Raw genomic sequence first — 13,247 nt, forward strand, 5'->3', positions numbered from 1 at the left:
ATAAATAACATGTTATATTGTAGTATATGTTACCTAACAGTGATAAATAACATGTTATATTGTAGTATATGTTACCTAACACTAGTGATAAATAACATGTTATATTGTAGTATATGTTACCTAACAGTGATAAATAACATGTTATATTGTAGTATATGTTACCTAACAGTGATAAATAACATGATATATTGTAGTATATGTTACCTAACAGTGATAAATAACATGTTATATTGTAGTATATGTTACCTAACAGTGATAAATATGTTATATTGTAGTATATGTTACCTAACACTAGTGATAAATAACATGTTATATTGTAGTATATGTTACCTAACAGTGATACATAACATGTTATATTGTAGTATATTTACAATTACAATTTACAATTTAGGCATTTAGCAGACGCTCTTAATCCAGAGCGACTTACATTAAGCAAGAACAAAAAGCATGGGAATACATCACATATGTAAAATGCATTTATCGCGAAACATGCGTAAGCTAAGAACGTGACTAGAACATATCTATATAATGACACTATACATATAAACTATAACTAGAACATATCTATATAATGACACTATACATATAAACTATACATATATGCTATACTATGCTGTACATATATACTATGAAGTGCTGTACAGCATAGTATAGCATATATGTATAGTTTCCATATTTGACCTAACAGTGATAAATAACATGTTATATATTCGATATGTTACCCAACAGTGTCCAGGCCTCCACGCTGCCAGGGTGGCAGCGTGTGGCGTCTTCCAGAAACGTCTCTGCGTCGTCGAGCTGACCCCACATCTGAGATACTACGCCACACATCAGCACACTGTAACACAATGTAACACAATGTAACACACTGTAACACACTGATATACTACGCCACACATCAACACACTGCAACACAATGTAACACAATGTAACACAATGTAACACACTGATATACTACGCCACACATCAACACAATGTAACACAATGTAACACACTGTAACACACTGTAACACACTGTAACACACTGTAACACACTGTAACACACTGTAACACACTGTAACACACTGAGATACTACGCCACACATCAGCACACTGCAACACAACGTAACACACTGCAACACAACGTAACACAACGTAACAATGTAACACAATGTAACACAATGTAACACAATGTAACACACTGTAACACACTGTAACACACTGTAACACACTGTAACACACTGTAACACAATGTAACACAATGTAACACAATGTAACACACACACCAACACAATGCAACACACCAACACAATGAAATGCACACTCTTAACGCAATGAAATACACATCAACATTTAGCTGAGGGGGGTTGGAATAGCTGTGCTGGTGTTACATGATATAAGATAAACGCACTTGTAATGAGAAATAGAAATAGTGCATGTGGGGAAAATAATAGTGTTCTTCCCATTCTGGTATGGAAGTGGTATATAGGTTTTTTGCCTCGTGCATTTTTTAAACAACATTGTAATGCTGTCGTCCGCTGCACGCAACACTGGTGAAAACAGAGCATCGCCTTAAAAGCTTAAAAGCTGCAAAGGGGGCCTGGGCCGTGGCTCAGCGGTCCAGGCACCTTGGCTGGTAATCCAGTCTGGCAGTGTGCCGCGGGTTCGACTCCCGATCCCGACGGCCTTTACTGCATGTCACCCCCCCATCTCTCTACCCATTTCCTGTCAGCCTACTGTCTGTCCTCCATAAAAAATATAAAATAAAGGCGAAAGCCACAAAAAAAACATTAAAAAAAAAGAAAAAAAGCTGCAAAGGGAGCCGACAGGCTGATGTCAATCAATCAAGTCACCTTAATTCAAGTGGCCACAGGCATGCGTGCGGTGCGGTGCGTGCGTGCGTGCATGTACCTCTCCAGGTGTGTGTGTTGCACAGACACGGCCCGTTGAAAACACTCCTGAGCTTTGCCCTGATCTGAGGTCAGGAGGAGGAATGACCCGTAGTCACACCAGTACTCTGCTACTGCTGGATGTCTGCTCACCTGCTGCACACACACACACACACACACACACACACACACACACACACACACACACACACACACACACACACACACACACACACACACACACACACACACACACACACACACACACACACACACACATTGCTGGCCTGGCCTGGAATCGTGGGTGGGGGTCCCCAGTGGAATCATGGGTGGGGGTGCCCAGTGGAATCATGGGTGGGGGTGCCCAGTGAAATCATGGGTGGGGGTGCCCAGTGGAATCATGGGTGGGGGTGCCCAGTGAAATCATGGGTGGGGGTGCCCAGTGGAATCATGGGTGGGGGTGCCCAGTGAAATCATGGGTGGGGGTGCCCAGTGGAATCGTGGGTGGGGGTGCCCAGTGGAATCATGGGTGGGGGTGCCCAGTGAAATCATGGGTGGGGGTGTCCAGTGGAATCATGGGTGGGGGTGCCCAGTGAAATCATGGGTGGGGGTGCCCAGTGAAATCATGGGTGGGGGTGCCCAGTGGAATCATGGGTGGGGGTGCCCAGTGAAATCATGGGTGGGGGTGCCCAGTGGAATCATGGGTGGGGGTGCCCAGTGGAATCGTGGGTGGGGGTGCCCAGTGGAATCATGGGTGGGGGTGCCCAGTGGAATCGTGGGTGGGGGTGCCCAGTGGAATCGTGGGTGGGGGTGCCCAGTGGAATCGTGGGTGGGGGTGCCCAGTGGAATCATGGGTGGGGGTGCCAAGTGGAATCGTGGGTGGGGATCCCCAGTTCAAATGTGAATATTTTGGTCTGTGGCCTGAAAAAGGTTGCCAGGTTGGTAAGTAGTAGGGATGTCCTGAGCACGTTGTTCTGCTCCCGAACCCATTCTGATCATTTGACTTTGAGCGTCTGCCGATACCGATTTTTTCCAGATCTGATATATATAATTTTATTATAGAACACTTTTTTACCATATCACAATATTACTAATATCCCAAATCACAGACAATATCCAGTCTAATATCATATGGATATAATATTGATACTATAGGGATGCCCCGATCACGTTTCTCTGTCTCCCAATCCGATTCCGATCATTTGAAAATGACGTGATCGGCCCCGATTTCCGATCAACCGATCCAATCGGGACCCTAATTACTAGTATAGTGTAGTTATTACCTCTTGGGTAGTACAGTTTAGTATTACCTCTGTGACTAAATTTGAATGAGGGACTGCCATTGGATTTTTTTGAATTTTCTTTTTTTTCATGTCATATGAAAGCAGGGAATCATAGCTTCAAATTGACATATTATGGTTGTTCAGTTTGACCCACCAGTTTTAGAGATATGGCTTATAGAGTAATGTCTTGCAGAAAACAGCGAGTTGAGAAAACAGGCTTGAAAGGTTCACTTCTGTTACCTACATGTTTAAGCATTTATTTCATATTTACATCTGGTCACTCTTGGTAGTACTTGTATTAGTAGTATTAGTAGTATTACCTCTTGGTAGTACTTGTATTAGTAGTATTACCTCTTGGTAGTACTTGTAGTAGTAGTATTACCTCTTGGTAGTACTTGTATTAGTAGTATTAGTAGTATTACCTCCTGGTAGTACTTGTAGTAGTAGTATTACCTCTTGGTAGTACTTGTAGTAGTAGTATTACCTCTTGGTAGTACTTGTATTAGTAGTATTACCTCTTGGTAGTACTTGTAGTAGTAGTATTACCTCTTGGTAGTACTTGTAGTAGTAGTATTACCTCTTGGTAGTACTTGTATTAGTAGTATTAGTAGTATTACCTCCTGGTAGTACTTGTAGTAGTAGTATTAGTAGTATTACCTCTTGGTAGTACTTGTAGTAGTAGTATTACCTCTTGGTAGTACTTGTAGTAGTAGTATTAGTAGTATTACCTCTTGGTAGTACTTGTAGTAGTAGTAATACCTCTTGGTAGTACTTGTAGTAGTAGTATTACCTCTTGGTAGTACTTGTAGTAGTAGTAATACCTCTTGGTAGTACTTGTAGTAGTAGTATTACCTCTTGGTAGTACTTGTAGTAGTAGTATTACCTCTTGGTAGTACTTGTAGCAGTAGTATTACCTCTTGGTAGTACTTGTAGTAGTAGTATTACCTCTTGGTAGTACTTGTATTAGTAGTATTACCTCTTGGTAGTACTTGTAGTAGTAGTATTACCTCTTGGTAGTACTTGTAGTAGTAGTATTACCTCTTGGTAGTACTTGTAGTAGTAGTATTACCTCTTGGTAGTACTTGTAGTAGTAGTATTACCTCTTGGTAGTACTTGTATTAGTAGTATTACCTCTTGGTAGTACTTGGCAGCCAGATCATAATCTCCATTGAGTTCAGCCTCTCTGGCAGACAGTCTGGTCTGATCGACAGACAACTGAAGAGTTACTGAGCCCTCCTCCTCATCTACTGATGCATGCTGGGAGGAGAGGAGAGGAGAGGAGAGGAGAGGAGGATAAAATAAAATGTATTCTGATGATTTGACTGAATTTTGTGCGTGCGTGCGTGCGTGTACCTGGTTCAGTGCAGTGTGTGTTAGGTCCAGCAGATAGACGTGTCCCTGGTTCAGTGCAGTGTGTGTCAGGTCCAGCAGATAGACGTGTACCTGGTTCAGTGCAGTGTGTGTCAGGTCCAGCAGATAGACGTGTACCTGGTTCAGTGCAGTGTGTGTCAGGTCCAGCAGATAGACGTGTACCTGGTTCAGTGCAGTGTGTGTCAGGTCCAGCAGATAGACGTGTACCTGGTTCAGTGCAGTGTGTGTCAGGTCCAGCAGATAGACGTGTACCTGGTTCAGTGCAGTGTGTGTCAGGTCCAGCAGATAGACGTGTACCTGGTTCAGTGCAGTGTGTGTTAGGTCCAGCAGATAGACGTGTACCTGGTTCAGTGCAGTGTGTGTTAGGTCCAGCAGATAGACGTACAGCTGGCTGAGAAACGCCTGAAGTCTCTCCTGATCCGAAAACTCCTCCGTCTGAAACATCTTCTCACGCACCAGCCTCACTACAGCGTACTGCACGCACACACGCACAGACACACGCACGCACGGGCACACGCACAGACACACACACACACACACACACACAGAGACACAAGCACACACACGCACACTTTGTGACTTGCCGTTATGAATTATAGTCAGATAGATTAGATAGATTATTCGCATTTAGACATTTACAGAGAGAAAGTCGAACAAGATAAACAATTACAATTTACAATTCAGGCATAGAATGCAGAGAGACAGTGTAGCGTCTCAGTAAACTATAGGATCATAGAATGCAGAGAGACAGTGTAGTGTCACAGTAAACTATAGGATCATAGAATGCAGAGAGACAGTGTAGTGTCTCAGTAAACTATAGGATCGTAGAATGCAGAGAGACAGTGTAGTGTCACAGTAAACTATAGGATCATAGAATGCAGTGAGACAGTGTAGTGTCACAGTAAACTATAGGATCATAGAATGCAGAGAGACAGTGTAGCGTCTCAGTAAACTATAGGATCATAGAATGCAGAGAGACAGTGTAGTGTCACAGTAAACTATAGGATCATAGAATGCAGAGACAGTGTAGTGTCTCAGTAAACTATAGGATCATAGAATGCAGAGAGACAGTGTAGTGTCTCAGTAAACTATAGGATCATAGAATGCAGAGAGACAGTGTAGCGTCTCAGTAAACTATAGGATCATAGAATGCAGAGACAGTGTAGCATCTCAGTAAACTATAGGATCATAGAATGCAGAGAGACAGTGTAGCGTCTCAGTAAACTATAGGATCATATAATGCAGAGAGTCTAGGACGTGTGGAGCGTTGTCCAGGGTGTTTTAGAGAAGGGAGAAGAGTCTAGGACGTGTGGAGCATTGTCCAGGGTGTTTTAGGGAAGTGAGAAGAGTCTAGGACGTGTGGAGCATTGTCCAGAGTGTTTTAGGGAAGGGAGAAGAGTCTAGGACGTGTGGAGCGTTGTCCAGGGTGTTTTAGGGAAGGGAGAAGAGTCTAGGACGTGTGGAGCGTTGTCCAGGGTGTTTTAGAAAAGGGAGAAGAGTCTAGGACGTGTGGAGCGTTGTCCAGGGTGTTTTAGGGAAGGGAGAAGAGTCTAGGACGTGTGGAGCGTTGTCCAGGGTGTTTTAGGGAAGGGAGAAGAGTCTAGGACGTGTGGAGCGTTGTCCAGGGTGTTTTAGGGAAGGGAGAAGAGTCTAGGACGTGTGGAGCGTTGTCCAGGGTGTTTTAGGGAAGGGAGAAGAGTCTAGGACGTGTGGAGCGTTGTCCAGGGTGTTTTAGGGAAGGGAGAAGAGTCTAGGACGTGTGGAACGTTGTCCAGGGTGTTTTAGGGGAGGTTCTTCAGTTCACTAGGTACCTTCATCTGCTCCTTGCAGCTGAAGTACGTCCCGTGGTAGGTCAGCTCCGCCAGCAGCAGGGTCTTCATGTCTTCTGGACTCCCGCGGGCCAGGAGGTCAGAACCAAACATCTGATGGTACTGAGCCCAAACCTGACGCAGCACACCACCCACCTCCTTCTGATAGAACCTCACTGCCTGAGAGAGAGAGAGAGTTAGGCCTTCACATAACCTCACAAGAGTGTGGATATTTGTGCGTGCGTGCGTGCGTGCGTGTGTGTGCATGTGTGCGTGCATGCATGCGTGTGTGCGTGCGTGCGTGCGTGCGTGCGTGCGTGCGTGCGTGCATGCGTGTAATACCCTCTCGGCACCAGCAGGGCGGCGTGGTAGAGGAGGTCTGGGAGGAATCAGCTCTCTGACCCTGCGGGGTGTTTACAATACATGTTACTGTCTGTCTGTCTGTTAGGGGGTGAGGTGGAGTCTGAAGAGGTGGGTGCTAGGGGGTGAGAGGTGGGTGCTAGGGGGTGTAGAGGTGGGTGCTAGGGGGTGGAGAGGTGGGTGCTAGGGGGTGTAGAGGTGGGTGCTAGGGGGTGAGGGGTGAGTGCTAGGGGGTGTAGAGGTGGGTGCTAGGGGGTGTAGAGGTGGGTGCTAGGGGGTGTAGAGGTGGGTGCTAGGGGGTGTAGAGGTGGGTGCTAGGGGGTGTAGAGGTGGGTGCTAGGGGGTGTAGAGGTGGGTGCTAGGGGGTGTAGAGGTGGGTGCTAGGGGGTGAGAGGTGGGTGCTAGGGGGTGAGAGGTGGGTGCTAGGGGGTGAGAGGTGGGTGCTAGGGGGTGTAGAGGTGGGTGCTAGGGGGTGAGAGGTGGGTGCTAGGGTGTGTAGAGGTGGGTGCTAGGGGGTGTAGAGGTGGGTGCTAGGGGGTGAGAGGTGGGTGCTAGGGGGTGTAGAGGTGGGTGCTAGGGGGTGTAGAGGTGGGTGCTAGGGGGTGAGAGGTGGGTGCTAGGGTGTGTAGAGGTGGGTGCTAGGGGGTGTAGAGGTGGGTGCTAGGGGGTGAGAGGTGGGTGCTAGGGGGTGTAGAGGTGGGTGCTAGGGGGTGAGAGGTGGGTGCTAGGGGGTGTAGAGGTGGGTGCTAGGGGGTGAGAGGTGGGTGCTAGGGGGTGTAGAGGTGGGTGCTAGGGGGTGAGAGGTGGGTGCTAGGGGGTGTAGAGGTGGGTTCTAGGGGGTGTAGAGGTGGGTGCTAGGGGGTGAGAGGTGGGTGCTAGGGGGTGTAGAGGTGGGTGCTAGGGGGTGAGAGGTGGGTGCTAGGGGGTGTAGAGGTGGTTGCTAGGGGGTGAAGGGTACCTCTTAGCCAGGTCCTCGGCTGGTCTCTTGGGCACCAGAGGTTTGTCCACAGAAAACTCCATAATGATGTAAGTCCTGGAATCTGCATACATCTATAAACCAGGAAACATAGTTTATGACTTTTTTGAAAGGGCGCTGCTTTTGTCCCCCACACGTCTCAATGTTTTGCCAGTGACAATGAAAGGAGAAATTAGGTGCAAATGTCCGCCAAATATGACGCAAATTTGTACGATGACAAGAGCTTCACACAGGTTTTTAACATTTTAATAATATTATAATTATTAACTATGTAACTGTCCTGTTCTACCTTGGATTTGAACCCAGGTCTCCCGTGGAAGTGATTTGAACCCAGGTCTCCCGTGGAAGTGGATTTGAACCCAGGTCTCCCGTGGAAGTGGATTTGAACCCAGGTCTCCCGTGGAAGTGGATTTGAACCCAGGTCTCCCGTGGAAGTGATTTGAACCCAGGTCTCCCGTGGAAGTGGATTTGAACCCAGGTCTCCCGTGGAAGTGATTTGAACCCAGGTCTCCCGTGGAAGTGGATTTGAACCCAGGTCTCCCGTGGAAGTGGATTTGAACCCAGTGTAGGAGCCATGAAATGGTTATGTTGGTTATTATTTATATGTTGGTCATGGTCAATGAAATGAATGGGCTGTCACTGGTGTCTAAGTGAATGATTGATTGACAGGCATAGGGGCGGACCTGGTTATCTTTAACATCATCCGTTCACCTGCTGAGCACACAGTGAGAGAGGGGGTGTCTGGGACGCCGTACTTTTGTTGACCGCTTTACACCGCTTTATTTTGCTTTCTTTTATTTACGTTTATCGCTGTGATTACTTTGTTTTACGTTTGAGCACCATTATGAGTCATTTATATTGCTTCAATAAAACCCTAAAAATGCATCGTTTGGATCCAGCGAATTCCCTTTGTTTGCGGCAGAGCGCGTCTGACAACATGGCCCATCCCATCGCCTCTCAGCGACTTTAAGTTTAGTTCTCATGTAGTCGCTTTACATTGTCAACAAAAAAAACGGTATTGTCAACGGCAGCATTGAACAGAAGAAGATCGGACCATCAAGTGAAGTGGACAAGAAATGCGGTCTGAGACGAGGACGGAGGATCACTGGCTAACAACAAACATTCCGTGAGTCACGGTCAAAGTCAACCACGAAAGTCAGGTACAACACTTGTAAGCTGTATAATGGAAGGAACAGTTCGCATACCTGTACAGTCCATTGGGGACGAGGAATGAGTACCATATCACGGGTTGAGTTGACGCTCATAATAAAGTTGATATGAAGGATCCTCTCGTAGCCGTCAACAAAGGAATCCGCTGTTTAAATCCGCTTGTCTGTCATTTAAACTGCTGCGCTGCTGGTGTGTATATTACTGAAAACTGATGGATGATGACGTTTGTGGATACGTTTCCTTTCAATATGTGGATGTGTTAAATGGCACAAATAATTGAAAAGGAAAGTTAAGAGAAAAAATGAGTCAAATCAATACTGGGGAAGTTACCAGTTCTCAGTCAGAAATGGAACGTGGAAAACGAGAAATTATGCTCACGGCCAAGGCCGCGCTGAACAGAATTGACAAGCTTGAACGGGAACGCCACATTTCTGTTAATAAAATGAAAGCGCTAATACCACAAATAAAATCCTTCATGGAAAAAAGGGGAAATGTTTTGAGTGTGAAATCTTTGTTGGTGACTTTGGATGAACATTATGCAAAGGCCACAATGTCTCATGACACATTGTTGCCTTTACTGCCTGACGATGAGGAAAGGGAAAGACAAAACGAATGGTTTCGCAGCATTACAAAATACAGCAATACATTTAAAGGTGACGTGGAAAAATGGTTGAATGAGACAGAGGAAATGGCGGGACACGTTGAGAGTGATGAGCAAACTGAATTTGAAAGGAGTTCACAATTGCACGTGGACGCTCCCACAGTGGATAAACCTCCCTCAGTGACGCAAGCGGCATCAATAAGCATGTCCATAACACATGACATTCAAGATGATGTGCAACCAAGTGACAGTGTGTCAAATACGGGAAGGAGATCTATCACTTCTAGGGTTTCCTCTGCATGTCTGAAGGCTCAAGCTGACTTGGCAGCAATGCAAGTCAAACAAAAACTATTAAAGGACAAACATGAACTTGAAGCTGAGGAGGAAAAGTTGCGCAAGAAAAAGGAGCAATTCAAAATGGATGAGGACATTGCCGCACAAATGGCGTAAGTGGGCGATCCTCAAAAACAAAGACTGTGGATGGTATGAATGCTTATGTGGAAAAGGCACAAGGAAAACTACCAACTCTCAATGCTGATGCCAATCCATTCACACCCAAAACCTTACAAAATCAGGTGGATACAGGAACAAGGCCTAAAGACAAAAACAACTCCCAATTCATTCATTCACAATCTCAGCCTCTGTCAGTTATGCACCAGGAATCTAGGCCACACCCAGTTCAACAAATGCAATATGTTTTCAATGGTTCAAATGCAACTAATCATGACAATACAAAGGCTCATTCTCAAAATCTAAATGCTCCTTCTGAAAATGCAAATGCTCATTTTGAAAATGTTAACTGTGGAAATGAAAATGCAAATGACTGTCAAAATGAGATGCTTGGCATCATGAGAAAGCAAAACGAAATAACCACGCTGTTGATACAGCAACAATGCCTATCCTCTTTGCCAAAGAGAGAAGTGCCCATCTTTGATGGGGATCCACTAAAATACCATGCGTTTGTGAAGGCCTTTGAGAATGGAGTAGAAAATAATACTCAAAATGACAGTGACCGTCTATATTATCTAGAGCAGCAGACAAAGGGTCTTCCCAGGGAACTTGTTAGGAGCTGCCAGCACTTAGACCCAGTGAGGGGGTATGCTAAAGCCAAGGCTCTGTTAAGAGAGGAGTTCGGAAACGAGCAAAAGATTGCATCCGCATACATGGATAAAGCTCTTTCATGGCCGCCCATTATTACTGAAGACGTGAAAGCCTTTCAAGAGTACAGTCTTTTCCTTAGAGGCTGCTGTAACGCAATGGAACAGGTGCAATATCTACATGAGCTGGACATGCCTGCAAATATGCTGACCATCATCAGAAAGCTACCATACAAATACCGGGACACGTGGAGAAGTGCGGCATGTGATCTGCAGGAAAGACACAGACGTAGAGCTACATTTATGGACATTACTGATTTTATTGGGAAACAAGTTAGAATACTGTCAGATCCAGTATTTGGAAACATACAGGATGCTCCAGCAACAACTAAAGGTGTGAGCAAATGCACTTCACAACCTTATTCTGGAATAAGAGGAATCAGCTATGCCACTACTGTGACCCCTGTGAAATCTATGTCTCAGCTTGAAGTGGAAGAAATGGAACAAGTTCAAATAATGAAGACCTGTCTTTGCTGTGGAGGAGAACATGTGTTGGATTCATGCACCCAGTTGGAGAAAAGACCCCACGAAGAGAAGATGGGCTTCTTGAGAGAAAATGGTGTCTGTTTCGGATGCCTGGGTGTTGGACATGTAAACAAATTTTGTAGAAAGAAGATTACCTGTCAAACTTGTGGTCGTAATCATCCTACTGTACTTCATATCACTCGGAAAGAATGGGACAAAGGGTCTGACCAATCTGATCGGAAGTCAGGAATATCAGTGGATGGCACAGTCGTATCGAGTGGTGTTACTGGGGCTGGTGACGACTGTAAACTGCCGATTGTTCCAGTACATGTTAGGTCCAAGAAGGGGAGCAAGATTGTTACCACCTATGCTTTCTTGGACCCAGGAAGCTCTGCAGTGTTCTGCACCGAAGCTCTGATGCACAAACTTGACCTCACAGGGAGGAAGACAAATATTCTGTTAAGGACAATGGGCGAAGAGAAAGTTGTTTCTAGCTACAGTGTGTCCGGACTGGAAGTGGCTGGTCTGAGTGAGGAGCACTTCTGTAACCTTCCTAAGGCTTACACACAGATGTGCATGCCTGTCCATAAGGGGAATATTCCAAAACAGAAGGATCTCTTGAGATGGCCTCATTTACAACATGTTCAGCTGCCCGAGATCGACGCTGACATTGAGCTATTGATAGGAACAAATGTTCCCGCAGCTTTAGAACCATTGCAAGTTATTCGCAGTCTAAATAATGGTCCTTATGCCATCAGGACGATGCTGGGCTGGACTGTGAATGGACCGCTAAGAGGAGGCAGCGAGAATGCAAATGATGGTCAGCAGCCAGAGTTATCTGTAAACATGGTGTCTGTCGTGAACTTGGATGAACGGTGGCAGCAACTGTTTAAGACAGATTTCCATGAATGCAGCACTGATGAACAACCTGCGATGTCAAAACAAGAACATTCATTCACAGAACGGGTCAATGGCCATTATCAGATCGGCTTACCATTCAGGAGAAGGGACATCACCATCCCACAGGATACTCATCAACTATTATCAGATGACCCTGAGGTCAAGAAAGCTGTTGTGGTCAAAGCTATACGTACCAAGGAGGAAGTTGGTGCACTGACTCACGAGATCCCATACTTGGAATCTTTGACCCGTATGATAAAGGCTGCAGCTTGGATCTTAAGTTGCATGATCTGGCTCTTGTCTCTTTGTGAGAGGAGACAAGAAGTGAAAACGGACCTTGAACTGTCTGACTTAGACGTGAACCAAGAGAGATGTTCAATGAAAAGGGATATAGAGACATTTAAGAAAGAAACAGTTTCAAGTTTCCTGTCAGTGGAAGCGTTTGAGAAGGTGGAACTGGAAGTTATGGAGGTCACCCTACTAAAGAGGATCGCAGAGGACGTCTACAGGCCTCACAAAGGCAAAGGTGTGAAGGAGGATAGTCACATCTACCTACTTTGCCCACTTATGGAAATGGACAGTGGACAACTGCCTGGATCTCCCAATGTCCAAGATCTGCTTGATCTGGGAGGCCGAGGAGGACTAATGTCTGGACAATTCCATTGCCTGTTGGATTCAGGTTGAATACGTTCACAATTATCATTCCGTGGAACGAACACACACACACACACACACACTTGAGTGTTTACCCGAAAAATGACTATTTGCGCAGGAACATCTTGCCTCATGAACTATGAATCGTTTTGCGTTCGGCTGAAGAAAGACTCTTACATTCTTTATGAGAAAAAGGAAATTGTTAATGGATTACTTTTATTTTCATGCCTCCTATTATGTATAATGTGATGTAATTATTATGTAATAACCTAATAATTTGGGGCTGGCGTGTAGGAGCCATGAAATGGTTATGTTGGTTATTATTTATATGTTGGTCATGGTCAATGAAATGAATGGGCTGTCACTGGTGTCTAAGTGAATGATTGATTGACAGGCATAGGGGCGGACCTGGTTATCTTTAACATCATCCGTTCACCTGCTGAGCACACAGTGAGAGAGGGGGTGTCTGGGACGCCGTACTTTTGTTGACCGCTTTACACCGCTTTATTTTGCTTTCTTTTATTTACGTTTATCGCTGTGATTACTTTGTTTTACGTTTGAGCACCATTATGAGTCATTTATATTGCTTCAATAAAACCCTAAAAATGCATCGTTTGGATCCAGCGAATTCCCT

The 13,247-nt window shown here is 45.3% G+C and overlaps 1 protein-coding gene across 1 annotated transcript in view; it reads right to left on the bottom strand.

Annotated features, from left to right (window-relative positions):
• Positions 1 to 13,247, bottom strand: part of LOC306928027 (cilia- and flagella-associated protein 70-like) — a gene marked incomplete at both ends in the record, with an annotated part of 35,385 nt that overhangs the window by 7,929 nt on the left and 14,209 nt on the right. Inside the window, 7 exons of the mRNA XM_079507946.1 lie at positions 723 to 838; positions 1,900 to 2,024; positions 4,283 to 4,408; positions 4,865 to 4,996; positions 6,334 to 6,510; positions 6,673 to 6,733; positions 7,649 to 7,740. Coding sequence (XP_079364072.1) covers positions 723 to 838; positions 1,900 to 2,024; positions 4,283 to 4,408; positions 4,865 to 4,996; positions 6,334 to 6,510; positions 6,673 to 6,733; positions 7,649 to 7,740 — 829 coding nt within the window. The remainder of the gene's footprint in view (positions 1 to 722; positions 839 to 1,899; positions 2,025 to 4,282; positions 4,409 to 4,864; positions 4,997 to 6,333; positions 6,511 to 6,672; positions 6,734 to 7,648; positions 7,741 to 13,247) is intronic.

Source organism: Electrona antarctica (genome assembly GCF_951216825.1).
Source record: "Electrona antarctica genome assembly, chromosome: 8".
In the NCBI taxonomy this organism is placed as follows: domain Eukaryota; kingdom Metazoa; phylum Chordata; class Actinopteri; order Myctophiformes; family Myctophidae; genus Electrona; species Electrona antarctica.